An 18,779-nucleotide genomic window follows, 5' to 3' on the forward strand; every position below is an offset into this window, starting at 1 on the left:
ATGCGATGTAGCACACTGCCAGGGTAAAGATTTACACTGAGCAGCCGCATTGGATGGGATGAGATGCTTGATAAAAACCAGCAGAACTGTCCTAGTTTTCATAATAAACACCGACCGGATCATACTTGTTGATAGTTTGTTTCATACACAATGTCCGGGTCAAACTGAAGTACTTTTAAAGGATTTTCAGGATCCTTCTGGGTCGCACAAGTGGTGACTGTCATCCGTCCATAAACTAGGGAATGCCCCAAGTTCCTTATGTTGACTTTAATGTGTCATTAGGGGCAGGGGTGAGTCCTTTTTTATTCTGATGGCAAGTGGCTCAGCACCGAGGAGGTGAAGGACAGAGTCACTGGCCGCTCCATCACTCAATGCAATAAATGGATGCAATCTGTATCCAAGTAAAGCAGGGTCTGCTTTTAAATTCCATCTCTTTTATCCAAATGAATGATGGAGCCCGGTACAGTGCTCTGTGGAGCTATATTAATAAACATCAGAGGCCAGCACCCCTCACTAAATCAGGGAACTACACAGCGTTTTCTATTCAAATGACAAAACAGCAACACTGGAAGTGAAGCAACAGAGAGGCGACGCGGAAGAAAAGCTCGGCAAACCAATTCTGATTTCAATCCAGAAAATACACCGGACCCTGAACCATCAAGCTAATGAAAAAAGGCAGGGCCGCCGGTCCAAACACACACAATCGAGTGGATGTCCTACCACAAGGATCAGACTGTCTACGTTGTTTCTGTGGGACTATACCAAGACATTTAACGTCTCTTAAATGCGACATAAAGCTCTTCCGGTGAGATGCATAAAATTTTATATCTGCTGGTTTAATCTCCGATAATGTTTAAAGTGAGACTGAAATAGGTCGCAGATATATAAGTGTGGGGAGGGCCTTACCTGGTGGTAGGACGGACACTGTATTGTGTTTCCTCTGCTCATGACGATGCACAGCTACCCTCCAGGCTGGTGTTTCTAACAGGCACACAAGCACACACTTTAGTCAAAAATGCACTTCAAAACCAACAAAACAACTATATATAATATAACAACACATAACATAAATATTGTGTTTGTTTTCATGAATGTACGTTTGGAACATAAAGAATGTATTGCATGAATGGTGGTCTCAGTGAGCACGTGTGGAGCTCACATTAACAAATGACACCTACCCTACGCCTCCTGTGTCATATGTCAGGAGCCCTGAAATAGGAAAAGCCCCCCCCCCCTCACCCCCACTGGCTTAATAGCCCTGACTTCTGAGATGTAAACTTAAGGTCAAGGTCCGTTCCATCACTAGCGGAGGTGGGTGGGTGGGGCAGGTGGCTTTGAGTGTGGGGGCTCTGCTGTGATAGATGTTTGTGTATGGGACGGTGGGGCTGGGGGGTGCTGCAGTGAAACAAAAGAAGGGAATATTTTTATTGTCATTTACAACTATGCTTTATTAAAAAGAGAATTTCGGGGGATGTGTTTAATAATAAAAATAGACAACCTGCTTGGACGAGATGACTGATGGCTGGACGACGTACACTCTCGTTAACCCCCTTGGCTCGTCTGAGACCGCGTGGCAACATAAGCAAACCCACGAGCCATGTGCTTCAACGAGGGCCCCATCAGGGCAGGCTTTTAACAGGCAGCATGTTCCATGACCTCAGCACCCATAAATCACATGACGGGTGCACAGGCATGGGGTGTCGGGAGCTGCGCAGGGCACCCTTTGAGTCTCTAAGTTGTATAATCAATAGATATAAAAATAAATGGCCTCGCCGTTATTCTCTCTCTGCTACCCCGCTCTAATAAAATCCCAGTAATGCATATTTCATTTACTTTTATACTTATTGATTACCTGTACCGCAGTTAGTAAATCACGCGCCTATCGATCCCTCAATCGTACCTCTGTTGGACAGCACATAACCAGCCATTTGCACCCCTGATAAAGAGCTCAGTCATTGAACTCCCCACAGTAAATCTTTGCAAACTAACTTTTTAATACCAAAATCGATCCCTGTTTAAACGTTCCATTAATTCACGGGGCACGCTGAAACTATTAAAAGTAATACCCTGACGCATCTGGTCTTAATGTGCCGAGGTTCATCTCTCTGTCTCTTCCTTCATTACTCTGACAAAGCTGAGGAGCGCTGCGGGGCAGCCTGGGACGGCCAAACAGGACGGGTACAACCATGATAATCATCCATCCGTGCCATTTTGGGCAGAAGGCCCATCTCATTCACATTAAGTGATAATAACATACAAACATGTGATCAAAAAGCATAACATGTACTGTACAGCATAATGATAGCACACATGTATAAGTATAAGATGGCTGTGGACACACTAGATTCTACTCTAGTTTCTTCTTGTTTCAATCCGGACTCAAAACCTGCAGCTAGGTGCAAACGAGTTAAAAGGGAACTGCACTTTTTTATGGAATTTTCCCCATTCTTCTTGTGTGAAACATAAACATATATTTATTTCCCTTTTCTGTGCATTGTAGCGCAAGAAAGCGAGTTAATATAAGCTAGCTAGCAACGACGTAATGGGAAATACCAATTTTGACACGAAAGCCTCCCAAAGAAACAAAAAACAGTGTTCCATTAACATAACTGACTTGTATATTGACCAAGCTACAGCGATATTATTATTATTGTAGCAGCCACATGAAAAACAATTGTTTAACACGACGTGTCGCTAATCGCTAGCTCTCAATTTCGCTACAAAGACTCAACAAGATGCCATCCCAAGGAAAGCGGACATCGTAAGTGTTGTCGCTGGTGCTGTTGTTGACAGAACTAGCATAAGTATGTGTATCAATGCGCCAAGAAAACAAGTTTGGGTAGTGTATTAAATCGTCAAAATACGGCAAGATACCGCAACTTATATGTTATCATCAGTGTACGTGTTTATGCATGATTAGAGTATGTATATATGTATATCAAAAGATGCAACGTTGTTTTGTAGAGGGCTTCATAGTCGGAATAGGTTTATGCCAATGACGTCCATTGTTAGCTCGCTAATATTAACTCTTTGCTCGTGTTATTATGCACGGAAAAAGTATTTTAAAAAAAAGAATATACTGTATTCATTTATGTTTATGTTATATCATTTTGGAAGGATGGCAGATGGTACTGCATTTTTTTTCCACCCAAAATGTATGAAAATTAAAGAAATGACTAAAAAGTGCTCAGGTGGTGAAAAAACAAATAGTAAGTCACGAAGGCAACTAAACAACTACTAAATCCTATCAAAGACACAAGGACACCGACTAAAAAGTGTTTGAGATGGATTTTTTTCAGGTCAGATGAGACACTCCTAAAGGCAAAGTACTCCCCCAGGGTGCTGACTAAAAGATCAGTGACAGCGGGTCAATTGCAATTTTGGCGCCCACATCCAAAAGCAAATATATCAATTAAAAAGAATGAATCAAAAGAGGAGTGAGGTGGGTCGCTTACAAAATGGCTATCTATTTTCATCAGGGAACACTGCGCTTCAGGTGTGAGGCAGGATCTCAAGATTAATAGAGCTATTCAAATGAATCAGAAAGGATTAGGGTCTCCAGGGAACATAATCGATAGCTGCAAATCAATAATCAATAGGCCACTCACACCAATATACTAACTGCTGACACAGAGATCTGACAATTAAAATAAAAACGGGGAAGGGAGTGGCTTGAGACTATGATTTATCTCACAGCGCGAGTGTCATTTAGTAATAAATACGTCGATAGCGAGAAGGCTGCTATGGCATTCTAACGTGCGACGCCGAGCATTATGGCGTTTTGAGGCAGGTTCCACTCCGAGACGAGGATAAGTGGCACACAAGCTCGTCTCCACCTTCATCGCTTAACATCAAATCTCACATTGTCATCATCACCTGCCGCCAAACAGGAGATGACAGCTTTTATTAATATAACGTCATTCCGGTGTGGTTGCAGTACAAGATTCATTCGCACACACGGCCCAGAGGGTAAACACTTTACACTCGGGCCTCTGGGTTTGACATCCATCATGTGGGTAAGATGCGAAAAAAGCAATGAAAATGTGAAAAAGGAGGTCATTTGAAGTTTGTTTAGAGTGGGCATCAGCCGTTGGGGCGTTGTGACATCGTTGTTTGGATGCCATGTATGCTGAGATGGCTCGTGAGGATGCAGGAAGCCACCTCGCCGGAGAGTGGATTTGAGCCGTTTGGGGAGACGGATTCAGCCACAGAGTCCGACGGGACACATCAGAAGCCCCTCTCGTCAATCCCTCGCTTTCCCCTCGTTCATTTGGGAGTATGATTTATACTTTTTGAAGTGAAGGGTCTTGAATCCCACTATAAAGGAATTAAGAGGTCTCCCCTGAGTCTGCCATTCAAATGAGAGCATGGCAGGATATGAGGGCTTTTTTTAATGGAGAGATATTAGTATTCACAATGCCTCAAAACTGGAATCTGAAGGAACCTTTCAGGTGGAGAAGAAAGAGTCTGTTTGGAAAAGAACGCCCTAAGAAGTCAGGGGCTTTTCATAGCAGTCGTGTATTTGCCCCTCATCAAGGAATGCTTTGGGAAATAACCCGAGAGAGTGAGGGAGGCGGTGTGTGAAACAAAATTAAGAATGCACCATAAACAGACAATGTGGAAACTAGACAATCGGAGCCCCACAGTTGTGAGGTCAAAGGAGTTGCTGGCCTCTCAGTGCACCCCCACTCCACCTCCCATACACATGCAATAGTATCTTATAGTATGACTGGGAGCTATGTTACGCTTTGACAAAAACCTTCCGGAATACGATTTGCACTTAAATCAGCATTACTAGTATGTCAACATAAATTCTATTTGGGAATACTGACCTTGAAAACTTTTAAATGAAAGTGTCCCTGCATGTTGACTGTCAAGTGAGACATCAGGCTACTTTGCAATGTACAACTTGTACAACTTTAGTCCTTCATGCAGAAAAAAGGAACAAATTCATTCATTTTCTACCCTTTTTCCTCACGAGGGTCATGGGGGTGCTGGAGCCTGTCTCAGCTGTCTTTGGGCGAAAGGCGGGGTACAACCTGGACTGGTTGCCAGCCAATCACAGGACACATATAGACAAACAACCATTCACACTCACATTCATACCTATGGACAATTTGGAGTCGCCAATTAACCTAGCATGTTTTTGGAATGTGGGAGGAAACCGAAGTACTCGGAGAAAACCCACGTATGCACAGGGAGAACATGCAAACTCCACACAGAGATGGCCGAGTGTGGAATTGAACCCTGGTCTCCGAGCTGTGAGGTCTGCGTGCGAACCACTCGACCGCCGTGCCGCCAATTAAACAAATTCATTCATTCATTCATTTTCTACCACTTTTCCTCACGAGGGTCGCGGGGGTGCTGGAGCCTATCCCAGCTGTCTTTGGGCGAGAGGCGGGGTACACCCTGGACTGGTCGCCAGCCAATCACAGGACACATATAGACAAACAACCATTCACACTCACATTCATACCTATGGACAATTTGGAGTCGCCAATTAACCTAGCATGGTTTTGGAATGTGGGAGGAAAACGGAGTACCCGGAGAAAACCCACGCATGCACGGGGAGAACATGCAAACTCGACACAGAGATGGCCGAGTGTGGAATTGAACCCTGGTCTCCGAGCTGTGAGGTCTGCGCGCGAACCACTCGACCGCCGTGCCGCCAATTAAATTCATTCATGAAATTAACAATGCAAAGGTGTTGCGTTTTGTCTGCATTGTACAGCTAACCTTAGCAAACTTCCACTGTCACTATAAAACTGACACAGGCCATGAATGAAACCATTCAGCAGGCTACTGCCCTCCTTCACTGAAGGTAATGTCAAGTCAATTGTGTCAGCCGAACATACACAAACATGGCAGTGCTAACATAATGCAGGTTTGTCTAATTCCAAGTGACCTGCACCCTGTAACTGATTCATTTAAGTGAGTGTGCCACCGATGTGTTCATCAATAAAGCGAGCTTCATTGGAAAAAGACAGAATTGTTTCTCCGATAGACGCTTGAGTGGATTCTAACGTGTCGTCAATGACCACAAAGTGCAGGCGGAGGCTGAAGATGGGAAGAAAACGATAAAGTCTAGAATAGACCTTTATTGAAACATACCGTGTCTTGGCGTTTTGAGAGCAAGGAACTAGAGTTTAATAAAATGGCTTACTTACTGTTTGTAATGTCGATCATGAGAAAGGTGCCTCAGTCTTTCCACAAACTCTGGTGTAGTATTACCCTGCAAAACAAATACAAATTGTGCATTATGAAAGACCAAACGAGGAGCATTGAAAATACACACCTTGCTGGAGAAACCTTTCCTATTGGTCCTGATGTAGGAAGCAGCAGAAGGCAAACATTTTAAATGTGAACAATAGCCTGTATCAGAGGGGGGAGACTACATTTAATTGTTAATTCGTGCATCTACAGTGGTGTGAAAAATTGTTTGCCCCCTTCCTGAATTCTTAAATGTAAGAAAAAGAAACACTGAAACTTTTTATTATTAAGGGAAGAACATTCAGGCTCATCTCGATTTTGCCAGAAAACATCTTGATGATTCCCACAACCAATAGGAAATAAAAAATTCACCTTTTTGGAAGGTGTGTGTTCCATTACATCCGGAGTAAATGTAATGCCAAATTTCAGAAAAAGAACATCATACCAACAGTAAAATATGGTGGTGGTAGTGTGATGTTCTGGAGCTATTTTACTGCTTCGAGACCTCGAAAACTCGCTATGATGAATGAAACCATGGATTCTGCTGTCTACCAAAAAATCCTAAAGAAGGACGTCCGGCTATCTGTTCTGCAGCAGGACAACAATCCAAAAAAACACCAGGAAGTCCACGTCTGAATGGCTGAAGAAAAATAAAAGGACAACTTGGAGTGGACTTGTCAAAGTCCTGACTTGAATCTTTTTGATATGCTGTGGCATGAACTTAAAAAAGCGCTTCATGCAGGAAAACCCTTGAATGTGACTGAATTACAACAATTCTGCAAAGATGAGAAATTCCTCCACAGCAAGTTATCACAAATGCTTGATTGCAGTTGTTGCTGCTAAGGGTGGACCAATTAGGTTTGTTTTTTTAGGTTAATATTGACTAATATTTAAATTTGATTGATGAGCTGAAACGTTTAAGTGTGACAAAAATTCAGAATTCAGAAAGAATAAGATAATTTGCTCTTTTTTTCCAGCAAATCTTCTCAAAGAGACAAAACACTCCACAACCTCTCAGAGACGGCAGACAGGTGGGTGATGGGCGGATGTCATCTCTGGAATTCTGATTGTCTGAGTCCCAGTTGGGCAGCAAGTTAGCCACGCTGGACCCGATTCCACAATCGCCCTCAAAGAACCAGTCACTCTGCTCATCATCACCTACACACACAAGCGCACACACAAGGAAAGGGTAGATTTTGCATAAGTGACCATGTTACTGCTACCAAATAATTGCTGGTGCTGATAATGTTGCACATATGAGACGTTCTCCAAACCAGCAGAGATCTTTTTCCAAGGATATCGGGCACCAATTAAATGAGGGATGACTGTAATATCATTTCGTGTCAATTTATTGAACAATAAACATGTCAAAACCTTCTGATTTACATCTAACACACTCCACTTGCAAAGCAATAAGCTAGGTTACAGTTACGGGACCAAATAACTCTAAATGGCGAAAACATTAAGTTAATTAGGTATTAATATTAGGGCTGTAGATCGATTAAAATATTTAATCACGATTAATCACATTAGTGATTAGTTAACTCACAATTAATCGCAAAAGAACAATTTTTAATCTATAATAAGTAGGGGTGTAAATCTGTTGTGGTAAGCGAGCATCTAGATATATGGGTTAAGATACGATTAAAAACCAGACAATTCAATACAAATGATACGATTAAACGGTTACATTTGATAAAATTGAGACTCCCTTGTCAGAATATTAATTTTGATTCGTAGAACATGTCATATGCTACATAGAAACACAAACTATACTGTAAATGTTTGCCAACATACAGCAAATGTGGCAGATATGCTGTGTTGAAATGAAAACAACTTTATTATTAGTGTATTAGTATTATTAGTATTTTAGTGTTATTTCAAAGCAACCAACGCCGGCATTCAATTATCAACTACCTTAAAATGCTTAATGAATTAACACAGCTTTCACAGGACAAGCAATGCAATACCTTTTATACATTTATTAGTCTTTTCCCCGGACTATGTGTTGGGGAAAGTGCTGTGATGAAATGCAGGATCCCTGCATGTTTGTAAGTACAATGGCACTGAGTGCATTTGTGAGTTAATTACTCCTATAAGTAGACAGCGCTGGTTTAGTCCCCAGACAGGAGGCTCCTCTCGGACCTGTCAGTCAGCAAAGCGGGAACAGGCAGCATGCCTCTCATAGTCAAGGTGTAGTGACAACTGTTAAATCAGAGGCCGACTGGCCCCACCACGGCTAATGAGATTAGCAAAGGCTTCAGCGCTCATTAACACGACATGACAACGTCTTATTAGAGTCGCCTGGGTGCCCAGCAAACAGCCCATTGGAGCAAAACAGCCTTCTTTTTTTTTTGGGGGGGGGCTTCAAATGAGCAAAGCTCTGTTGAAATTTGACAGTTGATTTGAATGACTCGAATGTCGGAAAGGAGGTTGTTTTTAATACCTTGCCTCCCTTCATCGTTGGTGAAAAGGCCAGGGTCGCTGCTGCAGGTACTGCTGCTTTCACTGCAAAGAAGAAGAGCAAAAACATCCCATAGTTACATTCATGGCCAGTAAATTCTCTGTAAATCTGTCATTTTGAATTGAATGGGTTCTTAGGTCAAAGAATGGTACAGCAGCTGACAAGGGAACAATGTGAAACAAAAATGTACATTGTGCCCTGCCATGTCAATATTTAACATGAAGCAATCAATAATAAAATTAAAGAAGTAGTCCGCAGCTGGAGGTCAACAGAAATGGAAGTGGCACAAAAAGAAAAAAAAAAAAAAACGCGTGCCATGTGCTCCCCTTGCTGGGATGGCAAACACAAAGGCAAGAGGAACGACTCTGATCCAAGCCACCAAGTGACATGCACAATCTAATTGAATATCCTACGCTGTCAGCTCCAATATAATCGGGCGGCCGTTGTGGAGGATGACAGGAGAGTGAAACACATTCCCCGGGCCCGCCCCCTCCCTCTGTCTGTGCCCCCACACATGGAGCGGCTGTTTCCACATACTGCAACTCGCCAACATCTGCTATGTTGCCTGGACTATTCCGCCGCCGCAGCTTGTTACAGGACCTCCGGGCGACCCTGTTCGCCTCTGGTGTCTCTGCCAAACTCACACCTCAGCCAACTTGCTCTGTGACCTCCAGTCACTTCAAGGTTATGAGGAATCAGGGATGCTAGTGATACAGCTAATGGTAGAAGATCTTGAGAGGATTTTTCTTTCCAAAAGTTTTCTTCGCTGTACTTGTACATGTTGTTTACCGTTGCTAAGCTCGCTACCATCAGATGATGGAGGAATCTCAGGATCAGAAAAAAAACATTTCAGCCATTCAGAAGCAGGCGTGAATGGATGCAGAGCTCTCCGGGGAATCTGGACCATGTCTAACCTAGCCGAGCATTTCAGGACATGCCCCATAATAACCCATCCCAGACTGACACCTCAGACCTGGGCTCAGGTGAAGACCACCTCTGAATGTCTTGCTACAGCTTGAGAACAGCACAGCATCATCAGTGCTACCATTAGTGAACACACTTGCTTTGTTTAATGCATTCAGAGGTACAGCACTGTTCGATTCACTTGCTTCTTATTTGTGGAATTTCGAAATGAAAACATATAGACTAGTAGCAATGGGCTGTATTAAAATGTGTAATGTGACCTTACTTCGAAACCTGTGAGTCTGCTTCCATTAAGTGCTAACTAATTGATGAAATTAATAATTCACACACCATTTTTCTAAAGGACAAAAAGAAACACCTCACTCACTTTGACCTTTGTCAAGTGGGAATGACAAACATTTAAAAACAGGCGGAGTGGGGTGACTCGGGGTGTTTTGTATATCGAAAATCAAAGGGTATCACATATTCTGCACACAAGTTATAAATGTAGCGGATTATACTACTTTACTTTATTAGCTATGAAATGCCATAAGTCTACAAAGAAACAATGGCAAGGGCAAAGAAATGCATCCCAGTGTTTTGGTGCTGAACTTAACCCCCCATGGTCCTATTGTCTCGATACAAGGCAAAGAAGTGAAGAAAAACATAGTATCCAGATGAGCACTAATCATTAGGATATAATCCCCAGCTCCTTGGAGAGGAGGCCGACCAGTTTGCACAGAGATTACAGGCTAGCCGCCATTTATTGAGCTGGGCTCATTCTGCTGAGGAATAAAGTGGAGGCAGAGACGGAAGGAAACACAACGCTGATAACAATGGATCTGTGGGCTTTTCAAACAAGCCACAGCAACCCAAATCCATGCCCTCTTCTATGGGTGTCTGATTATAAGGTTATCCCTCCCTCCCTGAGCTGCAGTAATTGGATTAGACTCAGAGATTTATGAAAATTAACTTGAGCAAATGGCACGAAGCTTTTCACAAAACTCCTTGAGGAGTTTTCCCAAACACAGCAAGAGACAGACTCAAGGAAAGATGCATTGTTGAGCTCCTTCCTGGTGGCAGGATGGAAGCCACCATCGGCGTCACGTGGCGTCTAAACCCACAGGTGAGGCCTACTTACTGGACCAGCCGGGATGCCAGGTGGCCCCCGTGGCCTAGCAGGCTGCACCCGCTCTAATGAAGGAGCCCAAATGGTACGGCCAAACATCTGCTGGGGTATATAGCTCAAGGCTCTGCTGTGTATGTGCCGAGGACGGGTGACCTTGAGTGGAAGCGTGCTTTAAGAGAGCATACAACAAAAGGTTAATGGAATGAACGGAGACCAACAAAATCCGAGTGCTTCAAAAGACATTTTCACAATGGCATCAGATGGAGCGTACACAGAAGGATTATAAATACTGCTGTTGTACCACTGTCAACCCCTCATCGCTTCCAGCATTCTTCTAAATCGTTCACCTCCGCATGGACTTAACCATTAGGGCCGCTCGGCCCTCACATCAGTGTGGCAGTCTACTGAGCAGCAATCAAGCGCTTTGGCGTTGGATAAGTGAGAAATGATTGACAGCGCGCGATGCTGTTCCCATTTATTTCTTCTCTGGAGCTGTTTTCTGTCAGGACAGCTATTGATTTTTCCATAAAGTAAGAAAACAAGTACCGTTTAGGGGCTAGGGAGGTCAGCACAAATTAAACCACAAGATGTAAAGCCTTGTGCCTTGTCCCATTACTGCTTACCACAAAACACTCTGTCTTAAAATGTTTTAGATGATCATCAGATAATGTTTTCATACAAAAGCGCTGCAGGGGACATTAATAATTGGAATGACAAGATTTACAAAATATATTTTATCACTTTTTTTAATCACGTACATAATATATTGTGTTTTTCCCATCTGATTTTCACGGTAAATATTTATATACACGTCATAAATCATCTGAACTGGATAAGAGTTCAGCTTTCCATACGAGGAAACGGTCGCTAGAATGGTTCTTTAGATGTGATTGATGATTTTCGAAGAAAATGTTCACTGTGATAAGACGGTGTCCACCTCTGCTGCCATTTGGCTTGACTAAACAGGAGGCATGCAACAGAGTGCATCCTGGGACACTGGCGCAGCTTTAATTATGCAGCCTGAGAAAGGACTTCATTTCAAAACAAATCAATAAAAGTCACTTATTTATTTGTGACAATATTTCTGGAAAGGAAATAATGAGATGGCAGATGCCCGGAGGCATAACTATCAAAGAATCTCTCCCTGGTGATCATTTCTGCTATAGGAGATGGGGATGAAGAGACTCCATCATTCATTTTTAATGTCAACTTGATACTTGAAAGTGAAGCGGCATGATTGTGATACATTTTTTAGGGGGTTTTGTTAAGGACAGAGTGAATATTGACAATATAGACGCAAGAGCCTATACAGACTCACCTTGTTTGATTGATTATGACTTATTATAGTGATAGTCATGAGTTTTGCGTACTCCAATAACTTAACATTTAAAGGCTGAGAGGGTATGGTAATGGTTGCGGGTTCGATCCTCTGTTGCCCTGTGATGATGTCAAAGTATCCTAAATGTGCTATACAAGTGAAAGACCATTTCTTTAAAACTGACTAAGCACTTAACCAAAGGGGTTTACCGTTTGAGTGGACGAGTGATTGGCACGCAGGCCACACAGCGAGGAGACCCGAGTTCGATTCCCCCCATTTCTGTGTGGAGTTTGCATGTTCTTCCCGTACATGCGTGGGTTTACTCTGGGTACTCCTGTTTCCTCCCACATTCCAAAAACATGCTAGGTTAATTGGCGACTCCAAATTGTCCATAGGTATGTGAGTGTGAATGGTTGTTTATCTATATGTGCCCTGTGGCACCAGTCCAGGGTGTACACCCAGGGTGTCCCGCCTCTCGCCCCAAGACAGCTGGGATAGGCTCCAGCACCCCCCGCGACCCTCGTGAGGAGAAGCGGTAGAAAATGAATGAATTAATCCAATGCCATGTGTGGAATGTTTACTACACTAATAATAAAAGGGAAAAAAAATGAAAAAAAAATGTTACTGGAATGCGTTTTCAGTATGCGACGAAGCATTATGAGTTTAATATTACCCCTCAGACATATTCTCCTCTGCAGCATCTTGGTGTTCCAAAGTGATCTTTCTATTCCAGCGCTGCTTTCCCATCAGGCTGACCCCATCAGACTGCCTGTCTCGTCCGACCCAACCGCCGGCGCTGTTCTTGAGTCTTGAGAGATGCTGCATCCTGGATGGCCTGGGCCTCAGTTTCCTTTCAATGGCAGAAACCTTTAATTTATGCTGCAATCTGACTCGGATGTGAGGGTTCATACGCTTAATCCTCCTCTTCCTCTTGAGCGGACGGCCTAGATTATTCTCAGATAAGGAGTCTGACTCAGGCCAGGAGGGCTGCCCGGTCCTGGTCGAGCGGGTCACAAGGGAGTGCCAATGGTTAGTGTTGGACATGTCATCAGAGTTGCTGCAATTGGCTGCAGACGTTGTCAAAGCAGGCGGAGAGTTCCGAGAGGAGTTTTGAGAAGTTTCATCTAAACTGGATTCTGATGCTTCTATCCAGAGGTGTCTTCGCTGCTCAAGGGCACGGACCGAAGGTTCAAAACGGTGTTTCTGGACTCTTCGACGACGCACCTGCCGACGCCGGTGAAGTGGACTCAGAACCATTTCCTCCCACAGCTCCCCGAGCTTACTTTGTTCTGAGGTGTGCTCCAGGGCAGACACCAGGTCCTGCACCAGCTCATCCATTACAATGCTGAAATCACACGAGAGACATACTGTGGATTATTGTACGTATTGGACTTAGAAACATACATATATTATATATATATGTCTTTGTTAACCCTTGGCCATAATATCTTTTTTTTTTTTGCAGTCTTGATGCATCAAACTGATGTTTGTTCGTTTTTTTTTTCTAGTTTTCAATCATTTCTTTGTTGTGTGCACCCTGTAACTTGGACATTACCGTATGTTAGCCCCCTGTCGGCCACCATACTCTTATCTATTTGTTTATTTACATCTTCTTTTGTCCTGGTGGTGTACTGTATCATAATATAGAACAAAACTACCTTTCAAATCGTAATGAGAACAGAATCAACACCATTTGCCTGTGACCATAGTATAGCTAAACATTGTCAACATCGCCGCCATATTGGATGTGTCAATAAATAAATACAACCAAACATACTTACTTTCATAAAGTGCCTTTCTACAAAGACATTTAAGTCAGTTACACTCGTTTAGTCATCCCACACGCACTAATACACTTGGCAAACCGTTAGGCACTTTCTAGAAAAACGCTTTATGAAAGTAAGTACATACCTGTATTCATTAACAGCGAAACCGAGTCCAATATGGCGGCGACAGTGACGTATCGCAACATTGGACAAACCCACTCAATGCGGCGTCTATCTAAGTCTATGATTGTCACAATAAACAACAAAGTGAGTGGTGTGGTTCTACTGAACACTCTAGACAAACTGAATAGAATAGACAAACTATAACTGTAACTACGACATGTATTATTTGTTAAATCTGTTCGCGTTTGCATTTTAGTATAAACATCGGTGCGGTTCAACACTAGCGGATGCGGTGCTACCTGCTTCCTCGCTGCTGTGTTACATAACATCACACATGTGAACCCAAGGCTGCTACGAAGCTATCCAGACAGCGGCACAAATCACCTCGCTATGCTCTCACAGACACACCGTAAGCCCATTAAAATGCAGACAGAATTGCAGGTGGGCTTGTGGAAAAGAACAGCGTCAGAGATGTTCCTGCACTCACCAGGAGACCGCACAGCTCTTCTTGTTTTGTTTTCCCTGTCAGGAGCACTTCCGCCTTGCCGCTCAGCCAATCAGGGTAAGGACCCACGGCCGACTGCACGTGAAGATAACGACATGGCTGTTATTTGCCGTGCAATGTCTAATAGCAGTACAGTTAGAAGTTAGGTTGTAATAGTGAAAAATAAAATGCTGATAAAATGCAATTATAAAAGTTTTGCAATGAAGTTTGCTCATGATGACTTTAAATAGGTCATGTAATGGCTGATAATATAAGAAATACATTCCAGTTAGTTCCCTTGGTGTAATCTGGCATTTGTCTTGGAATAATAGGAGTCACTTTCAAGTAGTCAGTGTGCAGCTTGTACAATTTCTTATCTATTGAAAATGAAAATTTAAAAAATAGAGAGCGTACATTAAAATGATTGGATTTGACTTGAACTGTCTTGTTTTGACTTGACTTGGACTTTCACGTCTTTACTGAATCAAGACTTGGAATTAAAGACTTGAGACTTGACTTTCTCCCACCTCTGGTAAGCAGCGTCACAATTATCACTGGTTCACATTACATTTAGTTCATGCACCACCAGGAAGGCAAGTACTCTTAATACATGTTTAACAAAATCCCCAACCATGTAAAGTGTGTCATTAGTTGTAGATGATAAGATTAGAGTCATTGTGGAGCTTCAGCACATTTTAAAACAATAGTAAGGCTCGTGTATAACATCTTTCAGTAACGGCTCATTGCCTCTCCAAGCTAGTGTGTTGATGAATGAAGAAAAAAAAAAAAGTAATTTACCACTTTTCTCATCTCTCAGACCAAGAGCAGCCAAATAATACAAAAAGAAAAGTCTGTGAAAATGAGTACAAAAGCCATTTAATCTCTTTCATCTTCCTCTTAATAACTGCAAATTTCCCCTTGGGCCCCTGGGAGAGAGCGTCAGTGTGCCGCTGCCACCTTATCTGTCGCCGCCATATTTCAGCGGGCTGAGCAGCTCCCTCAGTACGCAGCCACGGGCCTCCTTTCCTCGGCCCTGTGGGGAAAGCGGGCTCCAGGGCCCGCCATTGTTCTGGCCCGGGAGGCAGTCCGGAGAGAGAGAGCTGAAAGCCAGCGAGTAGACGTATTAAAATAATTAAAAAAGAAACTTGAGCCACTGCTTCATTAAGTGAGAGCTTTTCACAAGCAAACATATCAGAAGCAGAGCCCTTTTCGCCGCAGTAATTAGCAATTTGGAAAGCTTGCCCCCTCAGGATACACACTTTCAATTTAGTCAGCAGCTTTAGATTCTCAGGCACTTAATATTCATTGTTTCTGCCATCTTCCCAATTTCTCAATGTACATTGTCTCATCTTTCAGTGGTGATAAAGTGCTTTATCTTTCGTGTAATTCCTCATTTCAATGAGCCCCTCTGCAAGAGAGCTTCATATTAATGTATTTCAGAAGGTCTGAGTTGCAACTTTGGGCTCGATTGATCATGTCTGGCTGCTAAGAAATTTGATCAATTTCATGAATGAGTGTCACCAAAGCCACCAATGAAAGCATATCGGCAAACTTCACTCCCTGATGCCAGAGCTGGACCACGAGTAGACGAGTGCTGCTCAAATCTTATTTAGTGGAGATCGGGGGACCGGTGGGTGCACGGTTAGATTGCACGGGTGACCACTGTCACATTGGTGCTGTGACCCGGATGAGAGTGAGTTTTTTGGGGGATGAGTCCAAGGTAAAGGCGATGTCACTTCTAGTCAATTCATTTTCAATGGAAATTGCTTGACAGGGAATCACCGAAATACGCTAGCAGTAGGAGTTTCATTGACCGACCAATGAGTGGACGGGATATTCAGTACTCCCTCACAGGTAAACATATCAGGTATGTTTATTCATTCATTCATTCATTTTCTACCGCTTATCCTCACCGGGGTCTCGGGGGGTACTGGAGCCTATCCCAGCTGTCTTCAGGCGAGAGGCAGGGTACACCCTGGACTAACAACAAGACAAACAACCATTCACATTCATACCTATGGACAATTTGGAGTAGCTAATTAACCTAGCATGTTTTTGGAATGTGGGAGGAAATCGGAATACCCGGAGATAATCCACGCACGCACGGGGAGAACATGCAAACTCCACACAGAGATGGCCGAGGGTGGAAGGTAAGTTTATATGAACTTAAATGAACATTTCTATACATCTCAAACCGAGGGAGACTCGCTCTTAATGTGTGTAATGTAATCTGAGTGCATCGCTCGCCATTGTCGCTTTTACTAATGTACATATTGGTTTTGCCAATCACGTTTTTTGTCGCCATTTTTATGCTTAAAATGTTTTATTTGGGGGAAAAAAAATATGGAAAATTTTAATTCAATGTGCATATTTTTGGACTAATATTAGGCAATATTGAACCCTGAAACAATAAGATTTTTTGCCTGTGAATATTCTCATTCAGTCAGCTACAGTGAATGCCATTATATTTTTATTACATTTGAACTCAATGAGGCGGCACGGCGGTCGAGTGGTTAGCGCGCAGACCTCACAGCTAGGAGACCAGGGTTCAATCCCACCCTCGGCCATCTCTGTGTGGAGTTTGCATGTTCTCCCCGTGCATGCGTGGGTTTTCTCTGGGTACTCCGGTTTCCTCCCACATTCCAAAAACATGCTAGGTTAATTGGCGACTCCAAATTGTCCATAGGTATGAATGTGAGTGTGAATGGTTGTTTGTCTATATGTGCCCTGTGATTGGCTGGCCACCAGTCCAGGGTGTACCCCGCCCAAAGACAGCTGGGATAGGCTGCAGCACCCCCGCGACCCTCGTGAGGAAAAGCGGTAGAAAATGAATGAATAACAACTATGTCAACATTGACGTCAGAGTCTTACAATGTGACATTTAAGATTTGTGAAGACCGCAGCTGTTTTTGTGTGTAAACCCATGCAAGGCCATTATAAAGCCCACTCACATAGGTTACCTTAGAGGGTGGAGTGAGTGGATAAGACTGACACTTATCTCTGGTAACCACCGAGCCTTTGTTTCAAAACGCTGCCATTCACTTGCATCGCCATTGTCTAATAGAAATAATTGATTTCTGCCTCTTTTCCAACAAATGAAATTGTAATTAAACATTTTGTCACAAAATCTAAACTCCGAGATCCACATCAACACTTGAGCAAAATAGGCTACTAATTAAAGCAAAAAAAAAAAAAAGGAGCGAGCTAGAGACATGAAAAGAAGAGGCAGAGAATAAAATAATGAATGGACTGAGAGTGAGCTATCTTTCCCGGGCAGAGCGCCACTTGGGATGCAAACTCTCAGCCAGCAGAAATGAGCTACCTATCTGTGAGAAGAGTGACTGCTCCATCCTATTTGATTTGGCCCTGCTATCATCTCTTAAGAAGATGTCAGCCTTGCTTCTTCTATTGCTCTGAGCCTTTATCAACCGCCAGACCATTTCCTTTCCCAAAAAGAGAAGGGGGGGGGGGGGGGCATTTCAGTGCCTTTCAGAAAGCAACACTAAAGAATAAGTGTTATGCGATAAAAAAGGGGGTTGTTAAATAGATCTGTCTATTTGTATGGTAATAATGATCGCTTAAAGACTCAAGGCTCCGTGACTTGTAGAACAAGGAAACAAATTTGTATTCAGCTGTTGTGTTAACACGACTCCGCAAACGACCTTGGGAAACTTTCATACAGGGGGGGAAAAAAATGAGTTGGATTCTTGATGTTTTTCTTTGTTTGTATCATTCTTTCCTTGTCCTTTTAAAGTAGAGGCAGTCCTCAACTTAGAAAGCTCAGTGCCACAAACTTCCTCTCTTGGGGCCCTTTGCATGCTAATGATGTTGCTTCCCTGAGACATCTGACACAGATTTGTCTACCCTAACTCTTATTTGTTGTCTTTTTTTCATTTAAAGAAGAATATTTAAAAAGACAAGACCAAATATTGACATAAACCAAAACACAAACATCCCAACTATTAAAATGACTGTGCACACTTAAGCACTTTACTTTGTACAACACCAAACAAAATAAACAAACTAATAAGATAGAGTCTGGGTGGGAAAAAAACAACACAATGGTGTAATCCAGGGTATAAAAACACTGCATTGTGATAAACAAATTGGTTAATGTATTCAAAAATTCAGATGAAGGCCCCTTGAAAGTGTTAACAATTATTGTTAAAGTTATAGTGCTGCAAAGCAAAAATGAGAAAACTTAAAAGCACACATCTGCTCTGCTATTGGTTACGATTATTATGTGCTTTATAACAATATTAGAGCCCTCAAGACCTGAAATAGCACCCACATAGTCACCTTTACATTTGTATTACCCAATATAGCAGATATAATCAGAAAAAATAAGACATATTAAACATATACAGTATAAAATATCATAG

The 18,779-nt window shown here is 42.7% G+C and overlaps 1 protein-coding gene across 12 annotated transcripts in view; it reads right to left on the minus strand.

The window, feature by feature from the left end:
• LOC131140587 (G patch domain-containing protein 2-like) overlaps positions 1-18,779 on the minus strand; it is a 50,388-nt gene that overhangs the window by 16,261 nt on the left and 15,348 nt on the right. For 8 of the 12 annotated variants that reach the window (XM_058091154.1, XM_058091152.1, XM_058091151.1 and 5 more), the window contains 5 exons: positions 12,698-13,369; positions 8,657-8,718; positions 7,222-7,368; positions 6,168-6,372; positions 907-981 (listed from right to left, as the gene is read on the minus strand). In XM_058091154.1, the coding sequence (XP_057947137.1) occupies positions 945-981; positions 6,168-6,372; positions 7,222-7,368; positions 8,657-8,718; positions 12,698-13,369 (1,123 nt within the window). In that variant the 3' untranslated portion in view covers positions 907-944. The other 4 variants (XM_058091156.1, XM_058091157.1, XM_058091155.1 and 1 more) reach the window with 4 other exon arrangements.

The sequence above is a fragment of the Doryrhamphus excisus genome, chromosome 13 (genome assembly GCF_030265055.1).
Source record: "Doryrhamphus excisus isolate RoL2022-K1 chromosome 13, RoL_Dexc_1.0, whole genome shotgun sequence".
In the NCBI taxonomy this organism is placed as follows: domain Eukaryota; kingdom Metazoa; phylum Chordata; class Actinopteri; order Syngnathiformes; family Syngnathidae; genus Doryrhamphus; species Doryrhamphus excisus.